Source organism: Heptranchias perlo, chromosome 9 (genome assembly GCF_035084215.1).
Source record: "Heptranchias perlo isolate sHepPer1 chromosome 9, sHepPer1.hap1, whole genome shotgun sequence".
Taxonomy (NCBI): Eukaryota; Metazoa; Chordata; class Chondrichthyes; order Hexanchiformes; family Hexanchidae; genus Heptranchias; species Heptranchias perlo.
In genome coordinates, this window is record NC_090333.1 from 38,662,293 (window position 1) to 38,678,610 (window position 16,318).

General features: G+C 44.4%; 1 protein-coding gene across 2 annotated transcripts in view; it reads left to right on the plus strand.

Moving 5' to 3' along the window:
* Nucleotides 1-16,318, plus strand: part of faf1 (Fas (TNFRSF6) associated factor 1) — a 292,563-nt gene that overhangs the window by 169,642 nt on the left and 106,603 nt on the right. For both annotated transcript variants that reach the window (XR_010963860.1, XM_067990236.1), the window contains exon 10: nt 3,492-3,615. Coding sequence is in view for 1 of the 2 variants with exons in the window: in XM_067990236.1 (XP_067846337.1) it covers nt 3,492-3,615 (124 nt within the window). In the remaining variant the exon portion in view is untranslated. The remainder of the gene's footprint in view (nt 1-3,491; nt 3,616-16,318) is intronic.

Consider the following 16,318-nt stretch of genomic DNA (forward strand, 5'->3'; position numbering starts at 1 on the left):
AAAGGGTGGTAGAGGCAGAAACCCTCAACTCATTTAAAAAGTACCTGTATGTGCACCTGAAATGCCGTGACCTACAAGACTACAGACCAAGTGCTGGAAAGTGGGATTAGGCTGGGTAGCTCATTTTCGACCGGCGCAGACACCATGGCTGAATGGCCTCCTTCTGTGCCGTAAATTTTCTCTGATTCTTATGATTCCTCAGTGTCCGACCCCTTATCCTGAGATTATGTCCCCTAGTTCTAAACTCTCCAGCCAGGGGAAACATCGTTTCAGCATCTATCCTGTCAAGCCTCTTAGAATCTTATATGTTTCAATGAGATCACCTCTCATTCTTCTAAACTCCAGAGAGTTTAGGCCCATTCTACTCAATCTTTCCTTATACGACAACCCTCTCATCCCAGGAATCAATCTGGTGAACCTTCGTTGCACCGCCTCTTAAGGCAAGTATATCCTTCCTTAGGTAAGGAGACAAAAACTGCATACCGTACTCCAATTGTGGTCTCACCAAAGCCCTGTACAGTTGTTGTGAACTTTGTGTTTCGTGTACAAGGGCACCTAAATCCCTCTGAACACCAATATTTAATAGTTTCTCACCATTTAAAAAATATTCCGTTTTTCTTTTTTTCTTGCCAAAGTGAATAACCTCACATTTCCCCACATTGTACTTCATCTGCCACCTTCTTGCCCACTCACATAACCTGTTGATATCCGTTTACAGACTCATTGCGTCCTCCTCACAGCTTACTTTCCCACCTAGCTATGTATCGTCAGCAAACTTGGATACATTACACTCGGTCCCTTCATCTAAGTCATTGATATAGATTGTAAATAGTTGAGGCCCAAACAGTGATCCTTGTGGCACCCCACTAGTTACAACCTGCCAACCTGAAAATGACCCGTTTATTCCTACACTCTTTTCTGTCGGTTAACCATTGCTCAATCCATGCTAATGTATTACCCCCAATCCCATGAGCCCTAATCTTGTGTAACAACCTCTTATGAGGCACCTTATCGAATGCCTTTTGAAAATCCAAATATACTACATCCACTGGTTCCCTCTTATCTACCCTGCTAGTTATATCCTCAAAAAGCTCTAATGTATATATCAAACACAATTTCCCTTTCATAAAACAGTGTTGACTCTGCCTAATTATATTATTATTTTCTAAGTGCCCTGTTACTACATCTTTATTAATAGATTCTAGCATTTTCCCTACTACTGATGTCAGACTAACCGGCCTATAGTTCCCTGTTTTCTCTCTCCCTCCTTTCTTGAATAGCGGGATTACATTTGCTACCTTCCAATCCACGGGGACCATCCTAGAATTTAGGGAATTCTGGAAGATCAAATGCATCCACTATCTCTGCAGCCACCTCTTTTAAAACTCTAGGATGTAGGCCATCAGGTCCAGGGAATTTGTTGGCTTTTAGTCCCATTAATTTCTCTAAGACTTTTTCTTTACTAATCTTAATTACTATAAGTTCGTCCCTCTCATTAGACCCTTGGTTCTCTGCTATTTCCAGTATGTTTTTTGTGTCTTCTACTGTGAAGACATATAAAATATTTGTTTAATGTCTCTGCCATTTCCTTATTCCCCATTATAATTTCTCCTGTCTCAGCCTCTAAGGGGCCCACGTTTACTTTTGCTAATCACTTCCTTTTTACAGACTTGTAGACGCTCCTACAATCTGTTATTATATTTCTTGTTAGTTTGCTCTCATATTCAATTTTCTCCCTTTTTATCAATTTCTTGGTTATCCTTTGCTGATTTCGAAAATCCTCCCATTCCATGTGTTATTAAACATGATTTAATATTGTGCTTGGTGTTCTGGCACAGACAAAGCAATACAACATAGATTTATGTACATGATTCCATTATATTAAAAAGAAATGTACAGCACTAGCTAGGTGCTTATCCATTAGGAAGCAAGGCCTGGGAGCAGGTAGTTTGCCTTGCCTCTCAATTAGCGAATTGCCTTGATGTGTGCGGGGGAGCAGAAAATTTAATGATTCCTGTTGGAATATATGAGTGTGCATGTTGGGTGAAGAGCATGAGTTTTGCTGTGATACTGCTTGTGATATCCTTCATGGTTGAAGTGCTTGCTGATATCGCTGTCTGTGCACTCATATGAAGGGTTTTCACTTGAGGCCATCAGAGTTCTGCAAGAATAATGTGGGCCACTGGCACCCCAGGCTCCCCTCCACCGTGATCGCAACCCCCTGGACCTACCTTCTTACTGGCCCAGTCAGCCTCTGGGAGCTGGCAAGTAGTAGCAGATAAGCTGTGGATGCCTAACAGGCTGTCGGTGGAAATAGTTTTCAGTAGGCAGTTTTTAAGGCCAAGAGTTGTTGGTGCCAGAGGGTTGTTGGCACCTGTAGATCTGCACCCCAGCAAGAGTCAACACTTTCAGGACAGGAGATGATCCAAAAAAAAGCATAAACTGGACATTTCCATTTCATTTGAAGAATAATTTGCATACAATTGGAATGTTTCATCGTTTTCTTCTTATGTCAGTTACATTCCAGTAAGGAAAGAAGAGTGTGTATTAAAGGCTGGAGTTCCATGAGTGATTAGATCAGATTTGAAACTTTTAAAAAGTAGCTTTTAATGCTTGGAGGGCACATTGAAAAAAAATGAAAGCCAGGACAAGTAAAAACACGACAGGAAAGTTACACAAAAGATTAGAAAGGCTTACTAGGAATGAGAGGCAAAATTCACAAAAAGACAAAGGGCAATAAAAAGGCTTTTATAGCCACATTAGTAGTAAAAGGACCATTAAAGTAGGAGTAAGGCCACTAAGAGATGAAGGAGTATAGTGGAGTGTGAGGGAATGGCAGAGATACCAAATAAATACTTTGCCGCAATTTTCACAGAGGAAATGGATATTGGGATTGCAGAACCACCAGAGTTGGGTGTAGAACTGTTGGTGGAAATTATTATTCAAAGAGAAAGGGTACTAAAATGGTACTCAAATTTAATGTTATGGACCTGATATTTATAGAAAAGGATCCTGAGGAAAGCTGGGGAAGCAGAGTTCTGGCTATAATTACAAAATTTCCAAAATTCTGTGGGGCAAAAATTATGCCAGAGAATTGGAGGACTCTAAAAGGGAATAAGCCATGAAATTATACACCAGTTTATCTTATTTCAGTTGGTGATAAACTACTAGATGCAGGATGAAATGATTAAGCATTTGGATAAACATTAATTAGGGCCAGCCAGTAAGGATTTCAAAAGGGCAGGCCATTCTTATCCAGCTTCATAGAATTCTTTGACGAAATAACAGAGAATCGATAAAGAAAATGGAATAAATATGGTTTATATGATTTTCTTTAGTTTTTTAATGCTGCTATTTTTATATGGTTAAATATTTTTAAATGTTGCCTTAATTAGTGGTTTTCCAATTACAAATTGCTTTAAAAACTGGTTTCATTGCAGTTGACCACTTGTGTAGTTTATTAACTTGATTGCTTTCAATCCTTTCTGCAGTGCACTGATATTCACATGGTCAGTGATAGTGAGGGAGATGATTTTGAAGATGCTACTGAGTTTGGAGTTGACGATGGTGAACTTTTTGGCATGGTATCTTCGGGATCAAAGAAGTCTCCAATGAGTAAGTTGGTATTACCAATAATATCCAACAAAATCTATCCGTGTGGAATCAAGTCATTCCACAGTTTACCTTTTCTGTTTTGTTTTTATTTATTATTTCACAGTAGATTACAATTTAATTTGAAAAGGATGTTGCTAATGTAAAGGATCCAATTAATAAGAGGGGAGATATTCTGCTTCAGGCCATATTTAGGCTTGCTTTGCTTAGAGGGTCGGGCAGTACAGGGAGAGGAGTGTAAGGAGGCAGTTACAAATGGAGATAAGAAGCCTGGATCATCTTTTCCCTCCAGAATGATCCTAGAGCCATGGCTGTTTTGACAGAGGAACAGAGGAGTCCAAGGCCCAGTAGAGCTATGTAATCAACAGCAACAACAACTTGCATTTATATAGCACCTTCAACATCGTACAACATCCCATGACGGATCAGGCAATGGATAGCCAAGCTCGCTGTGCACCAGTTTACACCTCTTGGATATGAGGGAGCAAAGATAGGGGCTATAGCAGAGGAAATGAATGGGATGGGAGACTATGAAGATTTTGCTGGAGGCAAGGGCATCAAAGGTGAGGTGAAGGAATGGATTTGCAAATCAACAGCTGCAAAAGTGTTGTTTCCAAAGGAGAGTTTTTTCCAGGGACAGATGTGGAAGGAAGTGGTGTTGAAGGAGGATAAGTGGATTGGGGAGGTAAGGGAAATGAGGAATTGGTCAGAAATTGCTTTGATATTGATTGAGACCACGAGAATGGAGAAGCTGCGGAAGATGGCGAGATTGAGGGGATGGTTATGAATGTGGGTTAAGAGAGTTTATGTGGAGGGAGAAGTTTCAAGAGGACAGGTGAGCTGTGAATTCTGGAGTGAATGGAGGAGAGATAGCAGGAGGAGTTGAGATGTAGATTAAAATCACCAAGAATGAGGGAAAACTTGTTGCAGAGAATGAGGGAAGAAAGAAGGAAGGATGTAATGGTATGGGGGAGTGGGTGCGAGACAACAAGGATTTAAAGGAGAGTCAGGAGGGCTGGAACAAGTCAGGTATTGAAGGAAGGGAAGATAGCAGAGGTATGAGGCAAAAGGCCACTCTGTGACTTGCTTTGAAGTTCGGGCAGAATAGGTAGTGAAAAGTACCAGATGGAGAGGTGTCAATAATGATCTGTGGTGTCATCACCTGTGAGCCGAGTTTCTGTCAAAGCTAGGATGTCATTGTGATCATCCACAATGAGGTGGTGAATGGCAGAGTGAGTGAACGGACATTTTGGGGCAAATGTGACAAGGAGCAGTGATTGTTAATTTGCTACCAGAGTCCAGGGGAACACTGGTGGGTGACATAAGCAGGATGAGAAGGAAGTTAGTAATAGCATTCAGTGGGTGAGCTGGCTGGAAAGGTCAGCGAGAGAGTAGGATAGGTTACTGCACATGAGGAGTCAGTGACGGGGTGCCATGATGTGCCTGTCGGAGAATGCCGAAAGAAGCACAAATCGTAGCCATGGACTTGTTCAAGGGGAATTTAAGCATGAAACAGCAGCAGGAGAGAAGGAAGGCAAAGAAGTAGTCTTGAGGTAAGGATCCGGGGGGGGGGCGAATTACCTGAGAAGAGAGGATGAAAAGTGGTGTGGCCAGGTGAGTGGAAAGGAAGGGAAGGAGGGAAGGGCCCAGGAGGGGGCAGTAATTAAAAAGGGAGATCGAGTATTGTGTTCGTGTCTGAAGCAGCAGTCAAAATCAACACACGAATGGACACAAAGTGAATTTGGGTAACAAAGGCATGGCAGAGATTAGGAGAGGCATGTATCAATCGTAAACTGAGAGTGAGGCGAAGGCAATGTGAAATGGTCATAGCAACATAGGAACCAGGAGTAGGCCATTCAGCCCCTCGTGCCTGCTCCGCTATTTGATAAGATCATGGCTGATCTGTGATCTAACTCCATATACCTGCCTTTGGCCCATATCCCTTATTACTTTTGATTGCCAAAATGCTATCCATCTCAGATTTAAATTTAGCAATTGAGCTGGTATCAATTGCCGTTTGCAGAAGAGAGTTCCAAACTTCTTCTACCCTTTGTGTGTAGAAATGTTTTCTAATCTCACTCCTGAAAGGTCTGGCTCTAATTTTTAGACACTGCCCCCTACTCCTAGAATCCCCAACCAGCGGAAATAGCTTCTCTCTATCCACCCTATCCGTTCCCCTTATATCTTATAAACTTCGATCAGATCACCCCTTAACCTTCGAAACTCTAGAGAATACAACCCCAATTTGTGTAATCTCTCCTCGTAACTTAACCCTTGAAGTCTGGGTATCATTCTAATAAACCTACGCTGCACTCCCTCCAAGGCCAACATGTCCTTCTGAAGGTGCGGTGCCCAGAACTGCTCACAGTACTCCGGGTGCGGTCTAACCAGGGTTTTGTATAGCTGCAGCATAACTTCTGCCCCCTTGTACTCCAGTCCTCTAGATATAAAGGCCAACATTCCATTTGCCTTCTTGATTATTTTCTGCACCTGTTCATGACACTTCAATGATCTATGTACCTGAACCCCTAAGTCCCTTTGGACATCCACTGTTTTTAACTTTTTACCATTTAGAAAGTACCCTGTTCTATCCTTTTTTGATCCAAAGTGGATGACCACACATTTGCCCATTCACCTAATCTATCAATATCGCTTTGTAATTTTATGTTTTCATCTACACTGCTTACAATGCCACCCATTTTTGTGTCATCAGCAAACTTAGATATGAGACTTTCTATGCCTTCATCTAAGCCGTTAATAAATATTGTGAATAATTGAGGCCCCAAGACAGATCCCTGCGGGACTCCACTAGTCACATCCTGCCAATGTGCGTACCTACGCATTATCCCTACTCTCTGTCGCCTTTCTCTCAGCCAACTTCCTCACCGAGTCCGTACTTTTCCCTCGATTCCATGGGCTTCTATCTTAGCTAACAGTCTTTTATGTGGGACCTTATCAAATGCCTTCTGGAAGTCCATATAATTAACATCCATTGACATTCCCCTGTCCACTACTTTAATCACCTCTTCAAAAATTTCAATCAGGTTTGTCAGGCACGACCTACCTTTCACAAATCCATGCTGGCTCTCCCTGATTAACTGAAAATACTCGGTGTTCAGTCACCCTATCCTTAATTATAAACTCCAGCATTTTCCCCACAACAGATGTTAGGCTAACTGGTCTATAATTGCCTGGTTTCCCCCTCTCTCCTTTCTTAAAAAGCGGAGTGACATGTGCAATTTTCCAATCTAGAGGGACAGTTCCTGAATCTAGAGAACTAGATCTGCATCTGCAATGTGCTCACCTACTTCCTTTAAAACCCTGGGATGGAAACCATCTGGTCCTGGGGATTTGTCAATTTAGTGCTATTATTTTCTTCATTACTGTTGTTTTACTTATATTAATTTTATCGAGTCCCTGTCCCCGATTCAATATTAGTTTTCTTGGGATTTCCGGCATGCTATCCTCTTTTTCTGCTGTAAATACTGACGCAAAGTAATCGTTCAACATGTCCGCCATTTCCCCATTGTCAATGACGATATCCCCACTTTCAGTTTTTAAGGGGCCAACACTGCTCCTGACCACCCTCTTTTTCCTAATGTAACTATTAAAGTTCTTTGTATTGGTTTTGATATCCATTGCAAGTTTCTTTTCATACTCTCTTTTTGTAGCTCTTACTATCTGTTTTGTGACCCTTTGTTGATCTTTGTATCTTTCCCATTCGCCAGGATCTGTGCCATTTTTTGCCTTTTTGTATGCCCTTTCCTTATGTCTTATACTGTCCCTTACCTCTTTAGTTGTCCATGGCTGTTTTTTATGGCAAGTAGAGTTCTTGCCCCTCGGGTATAAACCGATTCTGTATCACGTTAAATGTTTCTTTAAACATTTCCCACTGATCATCAGTCATTTTACCCATTAACAGATTTGCCCAGTTTACTGTGGACAGTCTCTGACTCATCCCTTTGAAGTCGGCCTTACCCAAGTCTAGAATCTTAGCAGCTGACTCACTTTTTTCCCTTTCAAACACTACATTGAACTCATGATGTGGAAATGCCGGTGATGGACTGGGGTGGACAAATGTAAGGAGTCGCACAACACCAGGTTATAGTCCAACAGCTTTATTTGAAATCACAAGCTTTCGGAGCTTCGGTCCTTCGTCAGGTGAAGTGAAGAGATGCATATAGGCACAGCATATATAGTCAGAGAACAATGCCTGGTGATTACAGATAATCTTTCTAACTGCCCTTTATCACACCTCGGCAGAGAGATAATCACAGCAATCAAAGGATTTAATGGTGTTCAAACAGGTTAGTCAGGGAAACATTGCTTCCAAGAATACTGAGGTGGGGTCACAAGGGGTCAAATATAGCAGATGCTGGGGTTTGTATTACAAACAGATAACTTTTTTTTGCTGGAAATCGCAGCAGGTCCGGCCGCATCTGTGTATGGAGAACAAGCCAACTACGACTTGAGTCTGGATGACTCTACGTCAGGTGGGGTTACATGTAGCGTGACATGAACCCAAGATCCTGGTTGAGGCCGTCCTCATGGGTGCGGAACTTGGCTATCAATTTCTGCTCGACCATTTTGTGTTGTCGTGTGTCTCGAAGGCCGCCTTGTAGAACGCTTACCCGAAGATCAGAGGCTGAATGTCCTTGACTGCTGAAGTGTCCCTGACTGGGAGACAATCAACGATCCAGAACAGCAGACAGAGGGATCCGCGGTACAGCAACCGAAGAAGAAAGAGTCAAATTGGACCCCTCCAGAGGGTCACTGCCCTAAGCTTGACATGTATGCTCAAGCTGTCAGGGGATGCGTCAACGCCAAATTCATCAGCCGCACTCACGACAGTCCAGAATGTCACCCGAGCACAACACAACGCCATCGATGCTCTCAAGACCAACCGCAACATCGTCATCAAACCAGCGGACAAAGGAGGAGCCATCGTCATACAGAACAGAACGGACTATTGCAAAGAAGCATACCGACAACTGGACAACCAGGAACACAACAGACGGTTACCCGCAGATCCGACCAAAGAACACACCCGCCAGCTCAACAAACTGATCAAGACCTTCGATCCAGACCTTCAAAGCATCCTACGCGCTCTCATCCCACGTACTCCCCGCGTGGGAGACTTCTACTACCTCCCAAAGATACACAACGCCAACACACCCGGACGTCCTATCGTATCAGGCAATGGAACCCTATGTGAGAACCTCTCTGGATTCGTACAGGGAACCCCCAGCTTCTGTCGCGACACTACAGACTTCCTACAAAAACTCAGCATCCATGGACCAGTTGAACCAGGAACACTCCTCACCATGATGGACGTCTCGGCACTCTACACCAGTATCCCCCACGATGATGGCATCGCTGCGACAGCCTCGGTACTCAACACCAACAACAGCCAATCTCCAGACGCTATCCTACAACTCATCCGCTTCATCCTGGATCACAATGTCTTCACCTTCGATAACCAGTTCTTTACCCAAATACACGGAACAGCCATGGGGACCAAATTCGCACCCCAATACGCCAACATTTTCATGCACAAGTTCAAGCACGACTTCTTCACTGCACAGGACCTCCAACCAACGCTATACACCAGATGCATCGACGACATTTTCTTCCTATGGACCCACGGCGAAGAATCACTGAAGAGACTACACGATAACATCAAGTTCCATCCCACCATCAAACTCACCATGGACTACTCCTCAGAATCGGTTTCATTCTTGGACACACAAATCACCATCAAAGACGGGCACCTCAGCACTTCACTCTACCGCAAGCCCACGGACAACCTCACGATGCTCCACTTTTCCAGCTTCCACCCGAACCACGTCAAAGAGGCCATCCCCTATGCACAGGCCCTGCGAATACACAGGATCTGCTCAGACGAGGAGGAACGCGATGGACACCTACAGACGCTGAAAGACGCCCTCGTAAGAACGGGATATGACGCTCGACTCGTCGATCGACAGTTCTGATGGGCCACAGCGAAAAATCGCATATACCTTCTCAGAAGACAAACACGGGACGCAACCAACAGAGTACCCTTCGTTGTCCAGTACTTCCCCAGAGCGGAGAAACTACGCCATGTTCTTCGCAGCCTTCAACATGTCATCGATGACGACGAACACCTCGCTATGGCCATCCCCACGCCTCCACTACTCGCCTTCAAACAGCCACCCAACCTCAAACAGACCATCGTTCGCAGCAAATTACCCAGCTTTCAGGAGAACAGCGACCACGACACCACACAACCCCGCCACGGCAACCTCTGCAAGACATGCCAGATCATCGACACAGATACCACCATCACACGAGAGGACACCACCCACCAGGTGCATGGTTCATACTCCTGTGACTCGGCCAACGTTGTCTACCTCATACGTTGCAGGAAAGGATGCCCCGGAGCATGGTACATCGGCGAGACCATGCAGACACTGCGACAATGGATGAACGGACACCGCACAACAATCGCCAGGCAGGAGGGTTCCCTCCCAGTCGGGGAACACTTCAGCAGTCAAAGACATTCAGCCTCCGATCTTTGGGTAAGCGGCCTTCGAGACACACGACAACGCAAAATCGTCGAGCAGAAATTGATAGCCAAGTTCCGCAACCATGAGGACGGCCTCAACCGGGATCTTGGGTTCATGTCACGCTACATGTAACCCCACCTGATGGAGAGTCATCCAGACTCAAGTCGTAGTTGGCTTGTTCTCCATACACAGATGCGGCCGGACCTGCTGCGATTTCCAGCAAAAAAAAAGTTATCTGTTTCTAATACAAACCCCAGCATCTGCTACATTTGACCCCTTGTGACCCCACCTCAGTATTCTTGGAAGCAATGTTTCCCAGACTAACCTGTTTGAACACCATTCAATCCTTTGATTGCTGTGATTATCTCTCTGCCGAGGTGTGATAAAGGGCAGTTAGAATGATTATCTGTAATCACCAGGCATTGTTCTCTGACTATATATGCTGTGCCTATATGCATCTCTTCACTTCACCTGACGAAGGAGCAAAGCTCCGAAAGCTTGTGATTTCAAATAAAGCTGTTGGACTATAACCTGGTGTTGTGCGGCTCCTTACATACATTGAACTCGATAATGTTATGATCGCTATTGGATAGATGTTCGCGTACAGTTAAGCCGTTAACTAAATCTGGTTCATTACTCATTACTAAATCTAGTATGGCTCGCCCCCTTGTTGCCTCTAGGACATACTGCTGTAGAAAACTATCCCGGAGACACTCAAGAAATTCACTACCTTTCTGACAGTTGCTAGTCTGCTTCCCCCAATCTATGTGAAGGTTAAAGTCCCCCATCAATGCCACTATGCCTTTCTTACACGCTTGTCTAATCTCTGCATTTATACAATCTAGCACTTCAGAGCTGCTGCCAGGGGTCCTATACACAATTCCCACTATAGTCTTGGATCCTTTCCTATTTCTCAATTCAACCCATAAGGTCTCTGTTGGCTGCTTACCTCTCGTTATATCCTCCTTTATCGTTGAAGTGATTTCATCTCTAATCATTAAGGCTATTCCTTCTCCTCTTTCATTTTCCCTGTCTCTCCTGTAGACCTTATAACCCGGTATATTCAGTTCCCAATCCTGACCATCCTGCAGCCAAGTCTCAATAATAGCTATCATGTCATACCCTCCAATTTGAATTTGAACCTGTAGTTCATTTAATTTATTCCTTATACTCCGTGCATTTGTATATAGAACTTTTAGTTGAGCCACACACCCTAGCCTGACCTTCAGCTTTGATGCTGGGTTAATCGCCTTACGCCTTCTAGTTTTCACTTTATCTGTAGTGTCTAAAGTACACTTTCTCTCTGCTGCTCTACGCTTTTCCCTTTCACTTGTTGTTGAACAACTGTTTGTCCTATTTGTATTGTAAATTTCCCCTGGGTCTTCCCCTCTCTTGCTGCTCTCAACTTTACTCCCTTCTGTCTCCCCGCTCACGGTCCCATCCCCTGCCATTCTAGTTTAAACCTTCCCCAACAGCACTAGCAAACACCCCCGCGAGGACATTGGTCCCGGTCCTGCTTGGGTGTAACCCGTCCCGCTTGTACAGGTCCCACCTTCCCCAGAACCAGTCCCAATGTCCCAGGAATCTAAATCCCTCCCTCCTACACCATCCCTGCAGCCACGCATTCATCTGGTCTATTTTCCTGTTCCTATATTCACTAGCACGTGGCACTGGTAGTAATCCTGATATCCCTACCTTTGAAGTCCTGCTTTTTAATTTATCTCCTAACTCCTTAAATTCACCTTGCAGGACCTCATCCCTTTTTTTAACCTATGTCGTTGGTACCAATATGGATCACGACTACAAGCTGTTCACCCTCCCCCTCCAGAATGTCCTGCAGCCGCTCCGCAACATCCTTGACCCTAGCACCAGGGAGGCAACATACCATCCTGGAGTCTCGTTTGCGGCCACAGAAATGCCTATCTGTTCCCCTTACAATTGAATCCCCTGTCACTATAGCCCTGCCACTTCTTCCTCCCCTGCTGTGCAGCAGAGCCACCCGTGGTGCCACGAACTTGGCTTTTGCTGCTTTCCCCTGATGAGCCCTCTCCCCCCAACAGTATCCAAAGCGGTATATCTGTTTAAGAGGGAGATGGCCCCAGGGGACTCCTGCTCTACCTGCCTCGTCCATTTACTCTGCCTGGCGGTCACCCATTTCCTTTCTGTCTGTGTAATCTTTACCTGCGGTGTGACCACCTCACTGAACGTGCTATCCACAATAGTCTCAGCATTACAGATGCTCCACAGCGAATCCACCCGCAGCTCCAGCTCTGAAATACGGTTAGCCAGTAGCTGCAGTTGGACACACTTCCTGCACACATAGTCGCCAAGGACACTGGTAGCATCCATGACTTCCCACTTAGTGCAGGAGGAGCATATCATGGGTGCGAGCTGTGCTGCCATGACTTGCCTTAGATTTAAACTGCGTTCACCTCTCAGACTCTCCTCCCGCTCTCGGTGTCTCCTTTTTTGCTCTGCTCACCTCTCGGACTCTCCTGCCTCACCTGTGACGTCGCACAGTAGTTTTCTCTTGTTGCAGGTCTGCTGCTGCTTTTATTCCCCACTCTCAGTTTTCTGCCGCTCAGGTCCGCTGCCGCTCTGCGGAAAAAGTTAGGAAAAGCAAGGTAAAGCAGCACCTCCTTCCCCCGCTTCACCGAACTCCCACACTCACCAAACTCTCAGTTGCTTCACTCTGTCCTGCCGCACTCTGTGCTGGTTGCACTAACAGGTCCAAAATTGAAGTCCGAGAACCAGCTGCTGTGGTGGGATGCAGTTCACTTGCAGGCAGCATGGGGTCAACTTGGAGTATTCACCAACCAATGACCAGGTTCGGAATCAGTAGTAGAGAGAGCATAGATCCAGCAGCTGGTGGAGGAGGAAATTAAAAACTGGGGTGCTGGTGGAGGTTGTCCAGTGCATTGAGGGAGCTAGGTAGGAGTGGTGAGTTGACCAAGAGCCAGCAGCGGTTGACCTTGGAGTCCAGAAGAGGCACATAGTGGCCTCACGTGCTAACTGTGTGGACCAGCAGAGGGTGATTGAGCAGTGGGAGTGAAACCCAGGAATTAAGAGCAGCAAAAATCTTGGACCCAGAGGAGGGTGACAAGTAAATCCCAAGCCATCAGGTCCATTTGAACAGCTGTATAAACATATGATGAAGGACAAGAAAAGACCAGTTGGTCCATCAAGCCTGTCCTGTCCCGACATGGTGTAACCTATGCACGCTGTTAAACCCATCCCATTTCCTCACCCCTTTGCAGGTGTGCAATCTCCTGCAAAAACCTTCGGCCAATTTAGGAAACAACTCTGGGACATTTGTCTCCAACACCCTTAAGCAAGCAAGCTTCAGAAGACCATGATGATTGGTATCACTATTGCCATTAACTGATCTACTTACTATAACACAAGATGTCTTCCATTTATAGGAACTCATCCAGTTGCCTCTTGAATGCTTGCAGCGAATCCACACTCACCGTATGTGCTGGCAACTTATTCCAGAGGCCAATGACTCTATGCAAAGAAGTATTTCCTAGTATATAAGCTAACTCCATCCTTTAATAACTTGTAGTGATGTCCCTTGTTCCACTCTTGCTATCTAGCACAAAAAACTTATCCACACGGACAAAATCATTATTTTAAAGATGTCAATCATATCTCCTTGAAGTCTATGCTTTTCCAAAGTAAAACGTCCTTGTACTGTAAGCCTGTCTTGATAACTTAGGGCTTTTAAAATAGGTTTCAGTTAAGTTGTCGTCCCCTCAACCTTTTCCAGGGCTTTGAGATCCCCCACCATGTGAGGGGACCAAAACTGAACACTGTATTTTAGATGTTCAAGGTCATGGTCTGACCGCAAGAAAAGGATTGCACTTCCAGATTTTTATTTAATTGACCTAGATTTAAGTATAAAGAGCAGGTTTCATGATGGTCCTTGTGATTTTCCTTTGGTAGTGATAAATGGAACATGACTTCATTTCACGGTGGAGATAAATGCAGATGAAGTTACTGATTTTAATAAATTCAGAAGGATTTCAGGTGTAATTTAAAGAATGAAAATCTGCTAATACTTCAGGTTTCGACTCCAAGCAAAGTTGTATTTGAAGAAATTTTAATATGTAAAGCACATGTATAATAGGGCTTATTTGTTACAAACTGTTGCTACCAAAACCATACATGCTGCCTCAACTCCTTGCCCCACATTCTTCACAGTTCATGCAGACAGGCCAAGAAATCTGGATGTGTCAATGCATAATTGTTGCAGGTGCTGTGCAATCAAAATATACAATTGCTTCATGAAAAATATATACGGATGTAATTTTTCGAGAATTCAATTTTTTTTAAAAAATACGTTTTTAGCATTTTTTTTCCCATCGGGCATAGCAGGGATGCCCATTAGAATCAAAGAATCATGGAAAATTTACAGCACAGAAGGAGGCCATTCGGCCCATTGTGACCGCGCCAGCCGAAAATGAGCCACCCAGCCTAATCCCACTTTCCATCACTTGGCCCGTAGCCTTGTAGGTCACGGCACTTCAGGTGCACATCCAGGTACTTTTTAAATGAGTTGAGGGTTTTTGCCTCTACCACCCTTTCAGGCAGTGAGTTCCAGACCCCCACCACCCTGTGGGTGAAAAGATTTTTCCTCAGCTCCCCTCTAATCCTTCTACCAATCACTTTAAATCTATGCTTCCTGGTTATTGACCTCTCTGCTAAGGGAAATAGGTCCTTCTTATCCACTTTAGGCCCCTCATAATTTTGTACACCTCAATTAAATTATCCCTCCGCCTCCTCTGTTCTAAAGAGAACAACCCCAGCCTGTCCAATCTTTCCTCATAGCTGAAATTCTCCAGTCCTGGCAACATCCTCGTAAATCTCCTCTGTACCCTCTCTTGTGCAATTACATCCTTCCTGTAATGTGGTGACCAGAACTGTACACAGTACTGAAGCTGTGGCCTAACCAGTGTTTTATACAGTTCCAGCATAATCTCCCTGCTCTTATACTCTATGCCTCGACTAACAAAAGAATGTATTCGATATGCTTTCTTAACCACCTTATCTACCTGTCCTGCTACCTTCAGGGATCTGTGGACATGGTCCCCCACTTCCTCTACACCTTTCAATATTCTCCCATTTATTGTGTACTCCCTTGCATTGTTTGCCCTCCCCAAATGTATTACCTCACTCTTCTCCGGATTGAATTCCATTTGCCACTTTTCTGCCCACCTGACCAGTCCATTGATGTCTTTCTGCAGTCTACAGCTTTCCTCCTCACTATCAACCACATGGCCAATTTTTGTATCATCTGCAAACTTCTTAATCATGCCCCCTACATTTAAGTCCAAATCATTAATATAGATCACAAAAAGCAAGGGACCTAGTACTGAGCCGTGCGGAACCCCACTGGAAACAGCCTTCCAGTCACAAAAACACCGTTGACCATTACCCTTTGCTTTCTGCCACTGAGCTAATTTTGGGTCCAACTTGCCACTCTCCCTTGAATCCCATGGACTTGTACTTTTTTGACCTGTCTGCCCTGTGGGACTTTGTCAGAAGCCTTGCTAAAATCCATGTAGACTACATCTAATGCACTACCCTCATCGACCCTACTTGTTACCTCCTCAAAAAATTTAATCAAGTTAGTCAGACACAACCTTCCCTCGACAAATCCATGCTGACTGTTCTTGATTACTCCGTGCCTTTCTAAATGACTGCTTATACTGTCACTCAGAATTGATTCCAATAATTTGCCCAGCACCGAGGTTGGACTGACTGGCCTGTAGTTACTTGGTCTATCCCTCACTCCCTTTTTAAACAATGGTACAATGTTAGCAGTCCTCCAGCACCATGCCTGTATCCAGTGAGGATTGGAAAATGATGGTCAGAGCCTCTGCTATTTCCTCCCTTGCTTGTTATAGTTGATAGCAGAGCTGAACCGCTAAAGTGAACTCCGTTACCAGTACCCACAATTTTGTAAAAACTCAATACGGTGTTTTGAGTAAATCTAGCTTGATGTATTTATGCCTTTTGTTTATACCATGCTGTTTTCAAACATAATTAAAAATATTTACTTTGCTCCTGGCATGTTAGAAAGGTTCATTTGTGATTGGAATATAGATTATCTGCAATTTTAAATCCTGTAGTTTGTTGCTTGTGGAGATTTTGAA